Below are 18,975 nucleotides of genomic sequence, written 5' to 3'. Positions count from 1 at the left end.
TCCAACTCTACTATTGTATTGTATTGTATTGTATTGTATATATATATATATATATATATATATATATATATATATATATATATATATATATATATATATATATATATATATATATATATATATATATATATATATATATATATATATAGCTATGCCTACACAAGTCATCAGATTCTGTCAAAAATGAAAAAGTTTTTAACAGTTTCCTTTTTTAAGGAAAAGAAAAAAGGAAAAAAAGATAATAGTGGTGAGTTGTATCATCATGTTCAATAAAATAGGTTTATCTTGGTGGTGATTAGATTGGACATGGCTACTGCTTCTATAGATGATGGCAAGAAAACCAGGTCTATAGACTAGGCAGGGAAGTGGATTTCACATTTTTAATTCGTTTTGGGTGAGGATCAGTATAAATATATAATAAAAGAATAACTTGAAATTACAACATATTTTGCTTGGCTTATATTTCTGAGATCACCTAAATCAGGGGTGTCAAACTCACGGTGTCATGGTGGCGTCACGTGACATATCAGGACTTTCCCCCCCTTCGCTAAATGAGGTGGGGGCGGGGCCAGCACGTGATGGATCAGTCCCACAGGCCGCAAGTTTGACAGCCCTGACCTAAATGAACTCCAGATGCTTTTGTGAGATCTTGTTCATTAGATGATATGTTCTTGCTTATACCACTATTTCTTTTTCAATTTTATTTTAGGATTTTCATCTGGAATTCTATTCCTGTTATATTTATTCAGTCTCTCTCTTCCTAACAGGTTCGTCTCACTTTGTTTTGAAATGACTCTTGTCTGTTTGTCAGATTTTGAAGCACATGCTAGAAAGCATCTTCCCAAGCCTATCTGGGATTATTTTGCAGCAGGTGCTGATGAATGTTATTCACGGGATGAGAATCTCATGGCATATAAAAGGTAGGATATAAAGTAAGTCTTTGAAAGAAGATAGCTACTCATAACTGAGTCAGATGTATCCACTTTGAGATGCAGCACCAAGCCAACTGAATTTTATTCTCCTCATTCACTGTCTGATGCAAACTCAGATAGATATGAATGATCTGGTATTCACTAGACTAGAAATTGGATTTGGGAAAAGAAATTGGCTATGAAAATGCTAACAGCTGATAACACCCCAGTTTTGATGAGTGTTCTGGCCCCTTCTCACAGAAGTATGTGACACAGACTAGCTTGCTACAATAGAGAGCAGCAGATCACTACTGCAAGAATCAGCAATCACTCCTGGGTGGTTAAACCTGAGTAGCTTGATACCCCAGAGTTGCTGAAATACTTCCTGGTCCCACTTTCACTTCAAGAAACACCCAGCCTTTCAAAACAGAAGGAGTCTCATAGCATTTGTCCAGGGGAGGCATGGCATGTATTTAGATTATTTATAGTATGCTTACAAATCTCTGTTTCTTAGCCAGGATGATTCCTGCATTTCTGTGGGTACTAGGATGGGGAAACTAAGTTTACATAATAAAAGGACTGTCTGCCTGCAACTTTTATATCCAAGTAAGAAAGATGGCTGGTTTCTCTCTTCTCTGATTTAGTGTCTTCCTCAGTGTTTAGCAAGATTATTTTTTGTTGTCTGTCACTGAAAGAGTTAACTGTAGGATGTAGCTGGGTAAATGCAAGAGCAACTTGTGTCTATAGACTATGGCATCCCTCCTTCAAAGGTCATTCAGTGCAGTGGTTAAAGTGCTGACCTAGGAGTGGGAAAACCCCATTCCAGTTTTCCCTTAGGCAGGAAGCCAGCGAGAAGATTTCTGGCAAGTGTTAGATACCAGAATCAGTTACAATGGTTTACATCAAGGTCCTCTGTTCCAGCGGGAACAGAGATTCAATCTGATTGGTTGAAGGGTCTGACAGCTCCCAATAAAGCTGCTGTCAGACTGAACCTTCGCTGGATTGTACATAGTTGACTTCTGTTAATAAATACCTGTGGTTGCCTAAGCCTGAGTGTGCCTTTCCTTTACCCGATCTAACACTGGCAATGAGGATGGGATTGGAAGGCAACTAGGCAAACAAAAAGAGCACAACAATCCAGCAAGTAAATCCAGCCCGGAGCTCGGCGCGGCATCGAACAGCCATCTTTGAACGGCAAATTCAAATGTGCTCAGGGACACAAGATGTCAATGCATGCCCCACCGACTCTGTACAACCCAGTCACCGAGCACTGGGAATCCTACATGCTGAGGTTCGACTGCTTCCTCGAAGCCAACGACCTCATGGGCCTTCCTGAAGGCCAGAAAAAGAACATGTTCCTGAGCTACTGCGGACGAGAGGTGTTCAAGACAGCAAAAGACTTGTCTGAGCCAAAGCCACTCCAATCGGTCACTTGGTCGGTGCTACAACAGACGCTGAGGACACACTACCCTTCCAGACCATCTAAACACATCAGAAGGCATGAATTTAACATTCATAACCAGAAAGAGGGTGAATCCATCAATGAATACGTTGCGGCACTCAGAAAGGCTGCAGCGTACTGTGAGTTTAGAGATCTCAATGAACTGATACTTGACCGCATCATATGCGGTGTTTGAGACATTAGCCTGCAGAGGAGACTACTGGTGAAATCTAATCTGATGCTCCAAATTGCCCTAGATGAAACCAGGGCCACTAAGTCTGCCATTAAATCTACGGAAACCCTGCAGCGCCAAAACAATCCTAAAAGCCTGTGGAAGAGCGCAGCCGTGCATCGCGAGGCTACAGAGCCTGAAGGCTCGGAGAACGAAGATGACAGCTACTGCATGCGCAGTGACCACACCAAGCTGGCACGAAAATTCAAACAGTGTTTCCCGTGTTGCGCCGGCTGCAGAGGAGACCATCTCAGAACACATTGCCATTTCCGCGATGCAATCTGCTAACGCTGCGATTGAAAAGGGCACATCGCCAAGGTATGCAGAAGTGATCACTCCTCTACAACCTGGAAGCCCAGAAGCCAACCTAATTGCCAACAGAGGCCCAACCAAGGGGCAGGGCAGCCACCACCACGGTGAACAGAAGGCGACACCAGAGTCACCTACCACACCTCCATAGGCCAGGTCCGCACAAAGCGGCCAAAAAAGTCACATTGAGGACTCCCCATAAGAAATGGAGATTGACACTGCGTCATCCTTGACCATAATGCCTTGGGCAGCCCTCAAGCAGGCTATTCCTAGCCTCAAGAAGTAGCATCTACGGGTTCCTGACATCCGCCTTCGCGACTACCAGATGAACCGAGTTCCCATCATGGGCCAGGGCACCTGCCAGGTCAAATTCAAGACTTTCTGCAGCCAGCTACCAATGACAGTAGTCAACGGAGACCTGCAGAGCCTCCTGGGTCTTGACTGGTTCAAAGCCCTGGGCCTAGAAGTGACCGGAATCAATGCCATACGAGACTAAAGCACTGAGGAACTTCTTAAGGAGTTCAAGAATGTCTTTGGCACTGGTCTAGGTAAGTATAAGGGGACTCCTTTAACTTGGACCCCAATGTAGCCCCCATCAGGCTAAAACCCAGGAAAGTACATTTCGCTCTCCCGCCTAAAATTGATTTGGAAGTGGACAAATTAATATGCCAGGGAATCCTAGAGCCGGTAGATCACGCTCCCTGGGAGACCTCCTATAGTGACACCTGTCAAATCTGATGGGTCTGTCCGCATCTGTGCAGATTACAAGTGCACAATAAATAAAGATTTACAAGCGCTTATCCTGTACCCATTGTACAGCATTTACTACATTCATTAGGCCCCGGAAAAGTTTTCACAAAATTAGACATGGTGCAGGCATACCAGCAGTTGCCTGTAGATGGCGCCATGGTGGAGGCCCAAACCATTGTGATGCACAGGAGTGCATACAAATGCAACCGCCTGCAATTTGGAGTTAGTATCGCCCCTGGACTGTTCCAAAGCGTCATACAATGGCTTTTGCAGGGGATTCCAGGAGTCATCCCCTATTTTGATGACATCTTGGTATCAGCTGCAAATAAGGCCCAATTATTTAAAAGACTGAGATCTGTTCTGGCCAGAATCAGAGACAAAGGGCTCCGCCTCAAAAAGGAAACATGCCAAATTAACGTGCCAAGGGTTGAATTCCTAGGGTACCTCATCGATGGCTCTGGGATTCACCTGACCGACAAAAAAATTAAGGCAATCCAGGATGCCCCTACACCTCGCAATCACATCGAGCTGCAGGCATTCCTTGGACTCCGTAACTCCTACAGTGTCTTTCTCAAATAAAAAGCCACAGTTGCTGACCCTTTACATCGGCTTCTCGCAAAGAACGCAAAGTGGTCCTGGGCAAAGCCGAAGCAGCCGCATTTGCCGCAGTGAAGAGACTGCTGTCAGCAGACACTGGTCCAATACAGCCAGACCCTGCCACTTGTTCTAACATGTGACGCTTCCCCGATTGGCATCAGAACCGTCCTCAGCCACCACATTCCCAATGGAACCGAGGCGCCCATCGCCTATTACTTGCGAACCTTGTCTGTTGCCGAGTGGAACTACAGCCAACTGGACTGTGAGGCTCTGGCTGCAGTCGCCGGCATTAAAAGGTTCCACAAGTACCTCTATGGCCGTGACTTTGAACTCATCATGGACCACAAACCACTACTGGGCTTGCTGGCTAGGGACCAGCCTACTCCTGCTTCCTTGTTGCCATGAATGACCAGATGGACAATCTTCCTCACGGCCTACAGTTATTGCCTCGTCCATCGACCTGGCTCTACATTGGGGCATGCCGACGCCTTGAGTCGATGCCCACTACCTGAACTGCTTGCAGACCCTACCCCCGAGATGCCAGTCCTCCTCATTGACTGCCTAGAGACTGGTCCTGTCTTGTCTTGTGACGTTGCCCGCCACTCTGCAAAAGACTCTACACTCAAACAAGTTTTGAACTGGGTGTGGAGGGGGTGGCCCAAGGGGCCTGTCGGGTCTGAATTTAAAGTGTTTTACTGCAAACGTGATGAATTGTCTGTAATAAATGGATGTTTACTGTGGGGGGATCGGGTCGTTGTTCCACCCAAACTGTGCATTGCAGTATTAGAGGCTTTGCACGTAGGCATCCTGGAATGAAGTCTTTGGCCAGGAGTTACGTGTGGTGGCCTAACATGGACAGGGAGATAGAAGAATGGGTGGCTACCTGCGCACCATGCCAGGAGTCCAGACAAGCTCCCCCAGAGGCACCCGCTAAGGAGTGGGAGTGACCTCAAGCACCATGATCTAGGGTGCACATAGATTTCACTGGCCCAGTTCACGGCCAGACTTTCATGGTAGTTGTGGACGCCTACTTGAAATGGCTAGAAGTAGTCCTGATGACCTCTATCATGGCAGAATCGGTCATCAAGGCACTATGGAGATTTTTCTCCACTCATGTCTGCCCGATGTCTTGGTCTCTGACAGCGGGCTCCAATTTACGGCCATGCAGTTCAAGACCTACTTAGCAGTGCAGGGAATCAGACATGCCCTGGTTGCTCCATTCCATCCGGCCTCCAATGGTGAGAATGGTGAGATTTGCAAAAGAGGCCCTATCCAGGATGGACCCGGGAGATTGGCAAACATGGGTTGATCAATTCCTCCTCATACAGCACATCACGCCAAGTGCTACCACTGGGAGAAGCCCTTCTGAGCTTCTAATGAGTCGCCGGCTAAGGTCCCACTTAGACCGGCTACACCCAAACTACTCTGCTGCATCACCCTCAGATTCGACAAGCAAAATAAGGAAATTTAGCATAGGGGATTCAGTTTACACCCACAACTATGCTGGGGGAGCTCTGTGGATTCCTGCCATGGTAATAGGCATCACCGGACCTTGCTCTTACCTATAGAGCTCGAGGACAGTCAGAATTGGAGATGGCACGTTGACCAACTCCGTGGCTGCCTCTCCAACTCCACTCTTAGGCAGCCAGAGGTAATTCCTGCACGAGTTAGCCAAAGCCCTACCCAAATGGAGCATGAAGTCACTCCTTCCACAGACAACTCAAGCCCAAAGGTACCAGGGCACTGTTAGTGTTGCAGGCCCGCAGTGAGCTCCGAGTGAACCGGCTCTAGAAGCTCCAGCTGCAGCCTGGGAAAAGTTCCAGGAGCTTCCACCAGGCGAAGCCGCAGAGTTAACAGGTCAGTCCAACCTGACTGAAGAACACCCACCAACTGAACTGCGCATGTCTGGGCGAGCCACCAGAAAGCCCACCTACCTGCGTCACAAGTCGGTTGATCCCATCTAAGAGGGGAGGGGTGTTAGATGCCAGAATCAGTTACAATGGTTTACACCAAGATCCTCTGTTCCAGCAGGAACAGAGATTCAACCTGCTTGGTCGAAGGGTCTGACAGCTATAAAAGGGCTGCTGCCAGACTGAACTTTCACTGGATTGTACATAGTTGACTTCTGTTAATGAAGAGCTGTTGCTGCCTAAGCCTGAGTGTGCCTTTCCTTTACCCGATCTAACAGCAAGTCTCTGTGTTTCAGGCATAGGAAGAAGGCACTGGCAAGTCACTTCTGAAAATGTTCCCAAGAAAACAGCAGTCACGAAGAGTTCAAGACTAGCGACACCAAAAATACTCTCCTTCACAGGGCTGCATCGTCATTCGTATCTTCTTTATAGGCCTTACAAACTGAGCAAGATCAGTGCCACTGCAGGGCTATCAGATCTGCATTGTAAACATCTGGACAACTAGATGGCAGCAATGACACACATATCACTTTTGCAGCACACATTTGGTTGCTCTCAGGCATTGCAGAATTCAGGATACATGACAAAATCTAGGACATTGCTTGAGGTTATTATGGTAGATTGAATAATGGATAGGAAAATAAATGAATAAGCAGACAGATAGGAAACGTTCATTTTTCTGGACTTCCTTCAATAATATTACCTCCTATCAGTCCTGCTGCTTCTGCTCTCTCTCGTCATCCCACAGAATCTATTTGCGGCCACGTGTGCTGCGGGATATGTCGGCAATAGATCCAAGGACAACGATTCTTGGCTCTGAAATTGACTTCCCAGTGGGGATAGCTCCCACTGGCTTCCACGGTTTGGCCTGTCCTGATGGAGAGCAGAGCACAGCTCAAGGTATGCAAAAATATTTTCCCCTAGCAACAGTATAGGCCAAAAATTATTTTGCTGAAATAGTTCCTGGTCTATGGGATATGGAATTATGTTATGGTGGGTTCAAAAGAAAACAAGCCATTGTAAATCCATCCATCCATCCAGCTAGCTATGTAGCTATCTAGCTATCTAGCTATTTATCTAGCTAGCTAGCTATCATCTAAAGAGCCACAATGGTGCAGTTGTTAGAATGCAGTTTGGCAGTTCAAATCTCACCAGGCTCAAGGTTGACTCAGCCTTCCATCCTTCCAAGGTGGGTAAAATGAGGACCCAGATTGTTGGGGAAAATAGGTTGACTTTGTAAACCACTTAAAGAGGGCTGTAAAGCACTGTGAAGCGGTATATAAATGCTATTGCTATCATCTACTAAACCTAAATGGTCATTGTAAATTTAAAGAGAGAGAGACAACAGAACACACTACTTGTTTCTCACAGGGTATCTGCACTGTGAGTCCACCCAATTTCTTTTAGTAGGGAATCGCATGCAGGGCTTGAATTGCTGCATGTAAAATATATGGCACTCCAGGAGGCAAGGGTTCCTTAAGCAACCAATTTGACCCCCAAATAGATAGCTAAAGAAGGACAAAAAAAGAGCTAGAGGTTTGGGCTGCTCCTGCTTAATCTACTTTTGGAGGTGGGTGTTTGCTTTGCTTTCCCCCTGTGCCATGAAGATTGTTGTGGCAAGTATCCCAAAGGGGATACAATCTGGCACCTTCCTCTAACACAGAATTCTGACTGACTACTTTTATATACATGCACACAGGTAAATATGTGAGTGGGTATATGCATGAACTATGTCCATCCTTCAATCCCTCCCTCTCTCCATCCATGCACTGCTTTCTTCCTCCAACAGATTGCCTGTGACTGCCTGGTCAAAAGTCCAGCCAAGGCATTTCATTTGGCTCCATGCCAGTATTAACTGCACTGCTGCTTACTGTCAGGGAAATGGGGCTGGACTTTTAAGGCACTCGGAATTCGGAAAATATGGACTAAGACTTGGAACAATGTAGGATAATGACTGATAGACTTCTATGTAGAAAATGCTCTGCCCATTGTTAATACTTTACTTTCAAATGACAGCTATGTAGCAAGATATCTTGAAGTGGGCAATGCCATAACAAAAGATATTACATCTGATGTAGCAGCAAATGGAAAAGTTTTCTGCTGACTTGCAAATATTGCCAAGGGCTGATTGTGAATCAGGCTATCGGCTATTAATCATAAAAATGTATCAGACTGAAAGAGACTTACTGTAAAGAGGATTAAACTAAAGAGATACAACCTTGAATATATTTCTGAAGAATATGAAGCTAAAAACAGTTTCAAAGACTTAAAGCTTGTGGACAGAGTACCTGAAGAATTGTGGGGAGAAATTAAAATGATCATTAAAAAAAGAAAGCTGGAAAGCATATAATAAGATAATTATTATAATTATCTTAATATAATTATCTTAATATAATATAATTCAGCTCTGAAGTAGCTTCTTGGATGAGAAGCGAAACATCTTCAAACCAAAACCAGAAAGTCCAGTTACCCTTTGAAAAAGTACCTTTGGGACAGCCATGACTGGGATGACTGAGAATCTCCATAAAGGACAAACTGTTTTCAAATAAAGTTATAGAAAAAAAGCTAGGGGAAAAAAGAACTAGCAAGAGCCACTGGTTTGGGGGAAACTAAAGAGATTAATACAAATTTCCAAGAAGTGATAAACTGGTATACCTGAACTCAGAATATAAATAGGTTGAAAGGATAACAGTATAGGAAGCAGGAAGGATCTATTTAAGAAAATTAAAAGAATCATGGGAAGCTTCCCATCTCAGTGATATAAGAAACAAACAGGAAGGAAGGAAGGAAAAACATGTATAAGAAGAGCAACTCAAGTGAGACCATAGTCAAGAAAAGAATCTGGGGATGAGCTTGAGGAGCAAGTCAGATGAACTATAAACCTGTTCAAAAACCTCAAGAGTGAATGAAATCTATATAAAGTTCTTAAAGGGTCTAGGATGGAAGCAATATAGAACAAGTCAACCCCCGATGAACAAATTTGGGAGGGGGGAGCAGCAGGGCTCCATGGAGAAATAAGGTCTAAAATTGTTGCACTTCCTAAAATGGGAGATTTAAAGGAATGCTATAACTATGGAATAATAGCTCTAACAATAAATCCACCACATGCCAGGTAGATGCTGTTGAAAATCCTTCAGAAGAGAGTACATGGAAGACAAATTGCAAATGAACAGGTAGACTTCAGAAGGAACAATGGAATATAAGGTCATATTGCTAATATTAGGTGGATGATGGAAGCAGCAGCAGATTAAGAAGAGCCTTACTGTTTAATAAACTATTCCAAAGATTTTGGAAATCTCTCAAAGCAATGTGTATGCCAAGCATTCGGTTTTCTTCTGATGCAAAATCTCTAGAATAACCAGAAACTGCAGTGAGAATGGGACTCTCCAGAGAAGCTGGAGCTATCCCTCTCAGAACAGCAGCATCTATAGGCAATTTTAGTCCTGGCCCTTTGTACCTGTCACACAATGTTGATCTACATACAAAATGGACAGAGCTTCAATTACAGTGCCACCAATTGACTCGTCCCCACACCAAAGTCTTAAATTGGGACTTATTGGCTGCATGGGAAGCAGTAGATGATTAGGCTGAGACTTAATTATAGAAGTCAGTTTTGACTCTTTCCCCCTTCCCTCCATATTTTCTAAAGCGGCAGAAGCTATGAATACCTGCTACATAGCCAGCACTTATTCCACTTTCTCTGTGGAAGAAATTGTTGCTGCTGCACCTACTGGTTTACGGTGGTTCCAACTCTACCTCCATCGGAAGAGGACGTTCTCAGAGCAGCTGGTACGACGGGTTAATGCATTGGGATTCCAGGCCCTGGTGCTCACAGTTGACGTGCCCTATACTGGCAGGAGGCGGAATGACATTCGCAACAATTACCAGTTCTTGAAATCCATCCAAGTGAAGAACTTTAAAGGAGCTTTTGAGGTTGGTAACTCCTAACATCCATCAATTTAAAAAAGCATGTGAAGGAAAGGATGGTGAATCTTAGAATCCAAACATGCTTGTACGTTTTGGAATCCTGGCTGAGTTTCCAAAATGTGCAGTCTGCAAACTAGGGTTTAGAATTGCCTACCTACGCAGCTTCCACTACTGAGGCATTAACTGTTTCTAAGACTGAATCCTCTGAATTAATGATGTGACCGTGAAAACCTCACCCTAAACAGCTGTACGTAAGCTTCCGGAAGGGAAACGTCATGTGTTGTTTAAACATAGCAAGTTCACCTGTACAGAATTTGTTTCTGAGGCATTATCTTCTGAATTACCAATAACCTATAATGTTAACAGCTGACTAAATTATCTCACTCTCTGAAATTTATTTTAAAAATACCAATATTAATTATTGATCAATTTTGTCTGACAGCTGTGCAGATGGTTGAACGGCCATCAGTTGAGGAAGCTGTAATAATGGATTCCTTTATATGGCAGGAATAGATAATTTCCTTCCAATCCTGGAAGGAAATTATCCATTGTATTGTATTGTTCTTAAGCAAATATTCTAATAAAGATATTTCATTATTAGCACTTAATATTTGACATTCAAGTAACAGTTGTTGTCTAATATTTACTACTGATATGAGTACATGTGGTTTTGTGAACAACATTTCATTTTTATTTTTCCTGTGGAAATTCTGAAACCCAACATTTCGCAACCATTACTTTGTCTTTTTAGACCAGAAATACCATCAAAAAGGCCTTATTGGCTAAAAAAGAAAACATCTATCCGGACTTATTCATACCATATTGTGTAAACACTACACCACAACAGCTGAGCCATTGTGACAATATAGTTCTTTGTAATTATTCTTAATTCTTGATTATTCACACAGAAAATGACAAAGACCATTACATATACAATAATAATCTATATATATAAAAGCCAAGTGCCACTCAGTCATCACGAAATCTCCAGAACCGTAAAGCCTACAAACTTGAAAGTAGGCACATACGTTCCTCTTGCTTTCTAGGGGCTCGCTAAGAAAGGATGTTTTGAAGTGACCATCTGATTATTAGTATTTCTTATACAGTAATTAACACGCTCTGATGCTAAAGAGTTCTACTCCCCCTCCCACCCCCGAACCTCCCCCCTTCCTTTTCCTGGATCTCTATCTCTGTCTCTCCTGGGAAGGAAGCTCACACTGCTATTTTCTCCCATTTTCTGTGGTTTTCTTTGGGTTAGCTACTAAAACGACATGTTCTTGAGCATCCTGAGGCTAATCTGGGGTGCGGATGTTCCTATTCTAGAGGGTATTTTAACACTCATTGTCACAATGCTTACAAGGCTTCCTTACAACAAAATGAGGAATGGCAAAATGCTGTCAAAAGGCTACTTATATACTAGAAATTGAAACATTAAGCACCAGAAAATTTTGGAGGATGTTTATGAAATTTGTCAGCTTTAGAGTCTGATACCTGGGGCCAGCCAGGGGTGGGATTTGGAGGTTCTCCAAACCAGCCATAACGTTAGCTACAGGTTCTCCTGAACCTGGGCAAACCCATAGCAGCCCACCCCTGTGTAAGCTAGCATTTACTAAAACAGACATAGACATAGGCATACAATGGCAATGAAATTTCCATCTTCCTCTCTCTTTCAGGATGAAGACCAGACTGAATATGGTCTGCCCCCTGGATCCATAGACCCATCTATCAATTGGAATGACATCACCTGGCTACAAAGTCTGACCCAGCTGCCAATCATCATCAAGGGGATTTTGACAAAGGAAGATGCTGAGCTAGCTGTGAAACATGGGGTTCAAGGGATTATCGTATCCAACCACGGAGGAAGACAGCTAGATGGAGTCCTTCCTACTGCAAGTCATGAGCCATTATTTATCCTATTTGCAACCTGGCTATAGCAAACAATGTTGCATTTTCATTGTAAGGATCCTTCCTGAGTAAAGTTAAAGTTAGAAAACTATAACCCCATTTAAAATATGAGCTTCATCCATCCAGTTGCTAGGTTCCCAAACATCGCAGAATAAACATCACAGTATAACCAGAGATGGGTTCCTACCGGTTCAGACCAGTTCGGCCGAACCGGTAGTAACTTGGTAGCCTGGGTTGCTGGAACTGGTAGTGACCTAGGCCTGCCACGCCCCCAAACCGGTGCCACCATCTTGTTTTTGGCTTTGCACATGTGCAGAAGCATTTTTTTTAGTACCACGAACAAACCGGCTGTAGCGGCTGCAGGAACCCACCCCTGAGTATAACATATGGCAAAGCAGCAATAAAATTGTTATTCTGCATCATAGACATCATTATAGCAGCTTTTGATAAAAATAAAAAGGAAGTCTTCTTGCAAAAAGTTTTAATCTGCTTTTGCAAAACTTGTTAATAGGATATTAGTTTATTTGGGGTCTCTCTTGGAAAGGAATTCCTGAGCTTAAGTACAGCCCCCCTGAATATCCATTTCTTCCTCCCAATCAAATGGATATCGGGGATTGTTGAGATATACAAGTGGTTATTGGGCAATAATTTGAATAGACAACCAGGTTATACTGAAGGTTTATGTCCTTCAGATATTCTTGTATTCAGTCATTTGGGATTTTTTTCAGCACTGCAACCTGTATTACTGGGAACTAACTGAAAAAGAGTCTTTTGTTTTAGTTAAGAACTCACACTCCCCCACCCCATCCCATGCAATTGTAATACTTTAATTTGATTGATCATGTTTGCAGATTGCTGCTCTGGTTGAAGTTACTACTGCAGTGCAAGGCAAAATCGAAGTTTACTTGGATGGTGGAGTACGGACAGGGAATGATGTGTTGAAAGCATTGGCACTTGGAGCAAAATGTGTCTTCATCGGCAGACCCACAATGTGGGGTTTGGCCTATAAGGTGAACAACCCCCTGCATACGAGTGGCTATGATAAAAAGTTGAAGATAAATAGCTGTCTCTTTATTTAAATAACCGAAGTCAGCTGCCCCATTTTCTTTAGATTTGCACTCACTAGATCAGGGGTGTCCAAACTTGGGAACTTTAAGACTTGTGGACTTCAACTCCCAGAATTCCCCAGCCAGCATGCCCTGGCTGGGGAATTCTGGGAGTTGAAGTCCACAAGTCTTAAAGTTCCCAAGTTTGGACACCCCTGCACTAGATGATGCTTCCCATTTGGTTTCATACTGCATGCCTGTCTAACGATCAAGCTTAATGTACAAACTTGATTTATTCAGTAAGCTTCATTACGTCTGCTCGCATTCACATTCACGTAGACATATTTTTAGATTTACTTCAGGACTCTGATGCAGCAGGCTTGACAAGTTATAATTCAAGTAAGGATAGTGGAGAAAAAGCTCTATGTAGAAAGGGAGTTTTAAATCAAATTGATTGTTGACCATAGGAAAAGCTGGTATTCAGAAAGCAAAAGCTGTGTTTTTACAAACAAGCTCTTGGTCAGGCATAAAAAAAAATCTGCTAGCATTTAATCTTGGTCTCTCATGTGCTTGAGCACATCTCTGCCTTTTTTATAGATCATTATACCCTTTCCTATAAAGATAAACCTAATTATAGCCACAATACGCTTTACTGAATTTTATGATAGCTGGAGGCATGGAAGTTAAAGAAGAAAGCGATGGTTTGTTATAAGGTCGCTAGAACTGCACTAAAATGAAAGCTGTAATCAAATCATTCTGGAGAGAATTAGACTCTCCTTGCAAGGCATCTGCCAGAGGGTCAAAAAAGTCAAGTTGGTAGCCATGATCATGCAATCAAAGCCTTGGCCCATTTTACATGTGTTACACAACACATTTAAAAGGGGGAGGATCTTGATTGTATAATTAGAATTGCCATCTTGACATTTTTGGCTCTCCCCCTCCCAGTGTCCCCATTTTCTGGTATCCAATAAATAAAATTTTATCTTTTTTTTTAGACCCACCGAACAGTTGTATTCTCCTAACCCAGAATTGATCCCTGTATTCTACACTGGTTTCAGTTTCTTTCTGGTTATTAGCTAAGTTGCAAATAAAATACTGCAGTAACATAAATAATAATTAGTAGGAACATAAATCCATGATCCTTAGATCAAATTTGCAAGATTCTAAAATTTACTCCACTAACAATTATACTACGTACTTTGGTGGAACTAGCATATGAAAAGTCTGAATGGGGGTTAAATATGTAAATGAGACCAGGGACAGATTTTAAGGATTTATTTTAATCCATGAAAAAAAGTTGCAACCCAAAATAGTATCAAGAAACCTGGATGGCAAATGAATTGGTTGAGGCAGATTCATACATATCTAATAACTAATTCAAATTTCCTTACTGTGTCAATTTATTTGGTCTCTCAGTAATGCTGTTAGAGACAGTGAAGATTTCCAAATACTCTGGGGAATGGGTAAGAGACAAGTAATATTTTTTGATAACTGGAAATTGAATACAGTTAGCCTACATCCCTTTTCCCCCAGTCAAGGCACTAGCATCTTGCTCAGATAGGGTCAACAGGTTTTACATAGCTTTAAACGCTGACAATTCTGATTAGAAACCAAAGAAAAATAAATATACAGCCAACATCATAGAAAATGCTGTTACCGAGAGCCTTTTATTTGAAACCTGCAGGATTCTCTACATCTTCAAGCTATGTCAGCCACATCATTTACAATGCTATTTGTTTTTGAAACAGGGTAAAGAAGGACTTCAAGAACTTTTGAAGATTTTAAAAGATGAATTTTGTCTGTCAATGGCTCTCACCGGTAAATACGTCTTTAATTTACTGTTGTATTTTATTTTATTTTTCATTTCTTTGATTGGTATGTCTCTATGTGTCGATCAGATTTGGAAGGCCACCTGACTCTAAAACTACTCTGAGAGGCTCACAGAATAAAAACAGATAAACAAGGTAGAATCTGAAGTAGCTTTTCAGTTGTATCCCACATATAATATAAACACTGACAAGGCTGCACAAACACTTGTTGCAAGGCCTGGGAAAACAGCTTTGTTTTTAAATTTCTGGAACATTGTCAGGGTGGAAGCTGGATCTCTGGCAGAGGGGAGGTGTCTTGTACCAGGGGACAGTTTCATGACTGAGAAGGCAGCTTTCCTGGGTTTCAATAAACAGCAATACAATACAATACAATACAATACAATACAATACAATACAATACAATACAATACAATACAATACAATAGTAGAGTTGGAAGGGACCTTGGAGGTCTTCTAGTCCAACCCCCTGCCTAGGCAGGAAACCCTATACCGTTTCAGACAAATAGCTATCCAACATCTTCTTAAAGACTTCCAGTGTTGGGGCTTTTACAACTTCTGGAGGCAAGCTGTTCCACTGATTAATTGTTCTAACTGTCAGGAAATTTCTCCTCAGTTCTAAGTTGCTAAGTTGCACTTTTTGATTGAAGGGACTTGAAGGGCACCAACGTTTTTCAATCTTACTGATCAGGCAGGCCTTCAAATAATGCCTTGAAGGGCTTTATAAGTAGTTACCAGCATCTTAAATTGCACCTGGAAATCCACTGGCAACCTGTGCAGCTCAGTTCTATATAATTTTTTTCAAATATTTTTAAATTTTGGATACAAATAATACAAACATAATACATATAAATCTAAATACAAAAAAGGGAAAAAAATACAAATATTGCAGTGCACCCCCAAGGCCATTTTTCCCCTTATATTTCTTCTATAACAACTAACAGATATACAATATACTCCAATTGTGCCCTTATCCCCTCCAAAACAACATATATTCTCGACTAGGCTTATTCCTTTTGCCTTCCACCAACGCTGTTTTTATAAAATCCCCCCATATTTCATTATAATGGTTTACTTTAATCATTTATTTCTTAAATTTAATTTCTGTTGTTAATTTATTATTTGTTGCCATACTCCAGATTTCATTATACCACTCATTTCTTTGAATGTGAAATATAGAAAATTGAATATAGAATTCCAACTTGTAAATTTTTTTAGAAAAGTAATAAACCAACTATATCAGAGAATAAAGCGAGAATAGTTATCAATGATGGTGTTACAGAGACAATAACCTTAAGCCGGGAAATCAGACACGATTGCCCTTTACCTCCAGCTTTATTTGCATTATTGATGGAGGTTTTGGCAAATGCAATTAGGGACAATTCATTGATTGAAGGAATTGGTGAACAGAAGACAACTAAAATAAAATTATTTGTACATTATTAACAATTCAAAATCCCGTAGTTATTATAGAGAGGGAACGAAGTTCTATATAATGTTGATATATTCCATTTCAAAATTCATAAGGTGAATTAGCAGAGGAAAGTGTTTTTCAACTAAAAAGAAATTGTATAGGTATTCCTCGACTTACAACTCCATTTGAGCTCAAAGTTCCTGTTGCTAAGCGAGATATTTATTAAGTGAATTTTGCCCATTTTACAACTTTTTTTGCCACAGTTGTTAAGTGCTTCACTGCAATTGTTAAGTTAGTAACATGGTTGTTAAATGAATTTGTCTTCCACATTGACTTTGCTTGTCAGAAGGTCACAAAAGAGATCACATGCCTCCAGGATGCTATAGCTGTCAGAAATATTAGTCAGTTGCCAAGCAATCAATTTTGATCATGTGACCAAAGGGATGGTCACTAGTGTGAAAAGCGGTGATAAACCACTTTTTTCAGTAACTTTGAATGGCCACCAAGAGAAATATTGTAAATCAAGGACTACCTCTATTTGAAAGTAAGGGAAAGGGAGAGGAATGCAAGATTAGATTTCCATGTTTAAATGTACTTCTATTCATCAGCTCATAACAAGAAACTTGAATCTGTTTTAATTTTTTTTTCTTGATGAGCCTTAATTGTTTTCTGGGTGTACTAGGTTCCCTTAACCATTTGCATATTTTCTTTTCACTTAGGCTGTAAAAATGTCTCAGAAATTGGCCGGCATCTTGTTCAGTATTCCAAATTGTAAAGAACTCTTCTGCAACACTCACCAGACCAGAAGCAGTAGGGTAGCTGAAGAAAAGAAAAGAAAAAAACTCTGGATGATTAAAAACAAGGGGGAGACCTCAACCACCTGCCACATGTCAAAAAGTTTGTCTGATGAGATCTTTGCAGTCCCCTGAAATGAATGGGATTTATAGCTGGCCTATACTTAACTGTAGATAATTGGGAGCCCCATTCTTTTGCATGCCTGTCTTCATGATACCCAGCTAGGAAGCATTCCTTAAAAACTTTCAATTATACCACATTCTCCTCCTTGGATTAAGTGTGCGAAATGTCATTCTATCCAATCAGGAGTGGGTTTCTGCTGGCATTACTGCCGGTTCAGTGCACGTGTGGTTTTGCTCGCGCACACGCCTGACACACGCTCCACATGTGTAGTAGTCTATAAATAGATCTGCGCATGCACAGAACATTTTAAAAAGTCAAAAAAAAGATGTCGCGGTGACTGGGGAACCAGTTTGAGGGTGTGGCGAGCTTGCCATCCCTACTGGTTCAAAGACCCAGTCGCCATTTCCACTACGGGTTCCACTGAACCAGTGCGAATCAGTAGGAACCCACCTCTGTATCCAATGATTTATGTGTTTTACTTTAAATAATACAATAAAACAAAACCATGGCATCACTTACTTGGAAGGGCAATATTAGGACATGGAGTCCAAGTACAGTTCAGTGATGAAATCTTAATTAAAACATCCCTGGCAGGTTTCTATCCAGCATCTGTTTGAATACACTCAACAAAGGGAAACAACCAACTTGCTAGATTAAATATTCTTTTCATTAGATTTCTTTTTCCTTACTACAGGGGTGTCCAAACTTGGCAACTTTAAGACTTGTGGACTTCAACTCCCAGAATTCCCAGCTGGCTGGGGAATTCTGGGAGTTGAAGTCCACAAGTCTTAAAGTTGCCAAGTTTGGACACCCCTGCCTTACTAGAACCTGTCTTTGCAAGTCTGAACTGCCACTCCATTAATCAGAACTCGCCATTCCTGATCAACAGATGCATTAGCCAATCTCTATTCATCTTCCAATTAGAAAGGAAAACTACCACTCCCCGCCCCCATGACTGTAAAGACATTTGCTGATTAGGGAAGAAGCTCTCGGTTTAACTACAGTGACATCAATATGGCAATAGGAAGCCAGACCTGTGTGATGGTAAAAGCCCAGTAATGGCTTCATACAATTACCAGAGAGTAAAACTCATTTTTTAGTGGATTTGTACGAATCCATTTGTAATGATAGAGAATGTATCTAGGCTTCGTCTGTTCGTTGTTCTTCAATAATATGCTTGGTTTCTGGGTCCATGAATAGAAACTAAGTAGTTGCCCTTTCGCTAATCTAATCTAATAAAAGGTGTTGGTACTTACTTGATACACCTCTTCTAATAAGGTGGAGATAGCATCCACGAATGGGTTAACACGGTCCGTGCTCTGATTGGACTGAATCTGATTATTAATTAATTAATTGCCTATATAACCCGCCTTGTGAGTGTCCCCACCCAGCTTTCCGGCGAAGTAAAAAATTCACAGACTCAACGTGTTATCCAACCATAATTTACTGGTACGCAACTCCATACACTAACCAGAACAAAAATGTCCAAACTCTCCCAACCATCTATCAGAACAATAAATTAATCACAATAACCAGAAGGAACAATCCTCCTATACGGGTGGGCCGGATGCTATCTCCGCCTTATTAAAAGAGGTGTATCAGGTAAGTACCAATGCCCTTTCTCAATAAGGGTGGAGATAGCATCCATGAATGGGACATACCCAAGCCTGGCTAATTCAAGGATGGGCTGTAGACTGTTCTGCACTGAAAACTTGACAACCTACAGCCTTTAAACCCTGCGCCCAAAAGCGGCATCTGCTGATGCGAACTTGTCTAATTTATAATTTCT

The 18,975-nt window shown here is 41.7% G+C and overlaps 1 protein-coding gene across 2 annotated transcripts in view; it reads left to right on the top strand.

The window, feature by feature from the left end:
* HAO2 (hydroxyacid oxidase 2) overlaps nt 1-17,508 on the top strand; it is a 34,634-nt gene extending 17,126 nt beyond the window's left edge. The window contains exons 2-8 of one of the 2 annotated variants that reach the window (XM_081940675.1): nt 768-920; nt 6,899-7,050; nt 9,800-10,083; nt 11,751-11,966; nt 12,834-12,992; nt 14,777-14,846; nt 16,988-17,505. In XM_081940675.1, coding sequence (XP_081796801.1) covers nt 790-920; nt 6,899-7,050; nt 9,800-10,083; nt 11,751-11,966; nt 12,834-12,992; nt 14,777-14,846; nt 16,988-17,043 — 1,068 coding nt within the window. In that variant the 5' untranslated portion in view covers nt 768-789 and the 3' untranslated portion in view covers nt 17,044-17,505. Of the gene's footprint in view, nt 1-767; nt 921-6,898; nt 7,051-9,799; nt 10,084-11,750; nt 11,967-12,833; nt 12,993-14,776; nt 14,847-16,987 lie in introns of those variants that run through there. The other variant, XM_081940676.1, reaches the window with a different exon arrangement.
* Nucleotides 17,509-18,975: the final 1,467 nt, after the last annotated feature.

This window comes from Natrix helvetica, assembly GCF_964273705.1.
Source record: "Natrix helvetica genome assembly, chromosome: 2".
Classification (NCBI taxonomy): Eukaryota; Metazoa; Chordata; class Lepidosauria; order Squamata; family Natricidae; genus Natrix; species Natrix helvetica.
The sequence above is the reverse complement of the archived record's forward strand: the minus strand, read 5'-3'. Positions and strand labels throughout refer to the sequence as shown.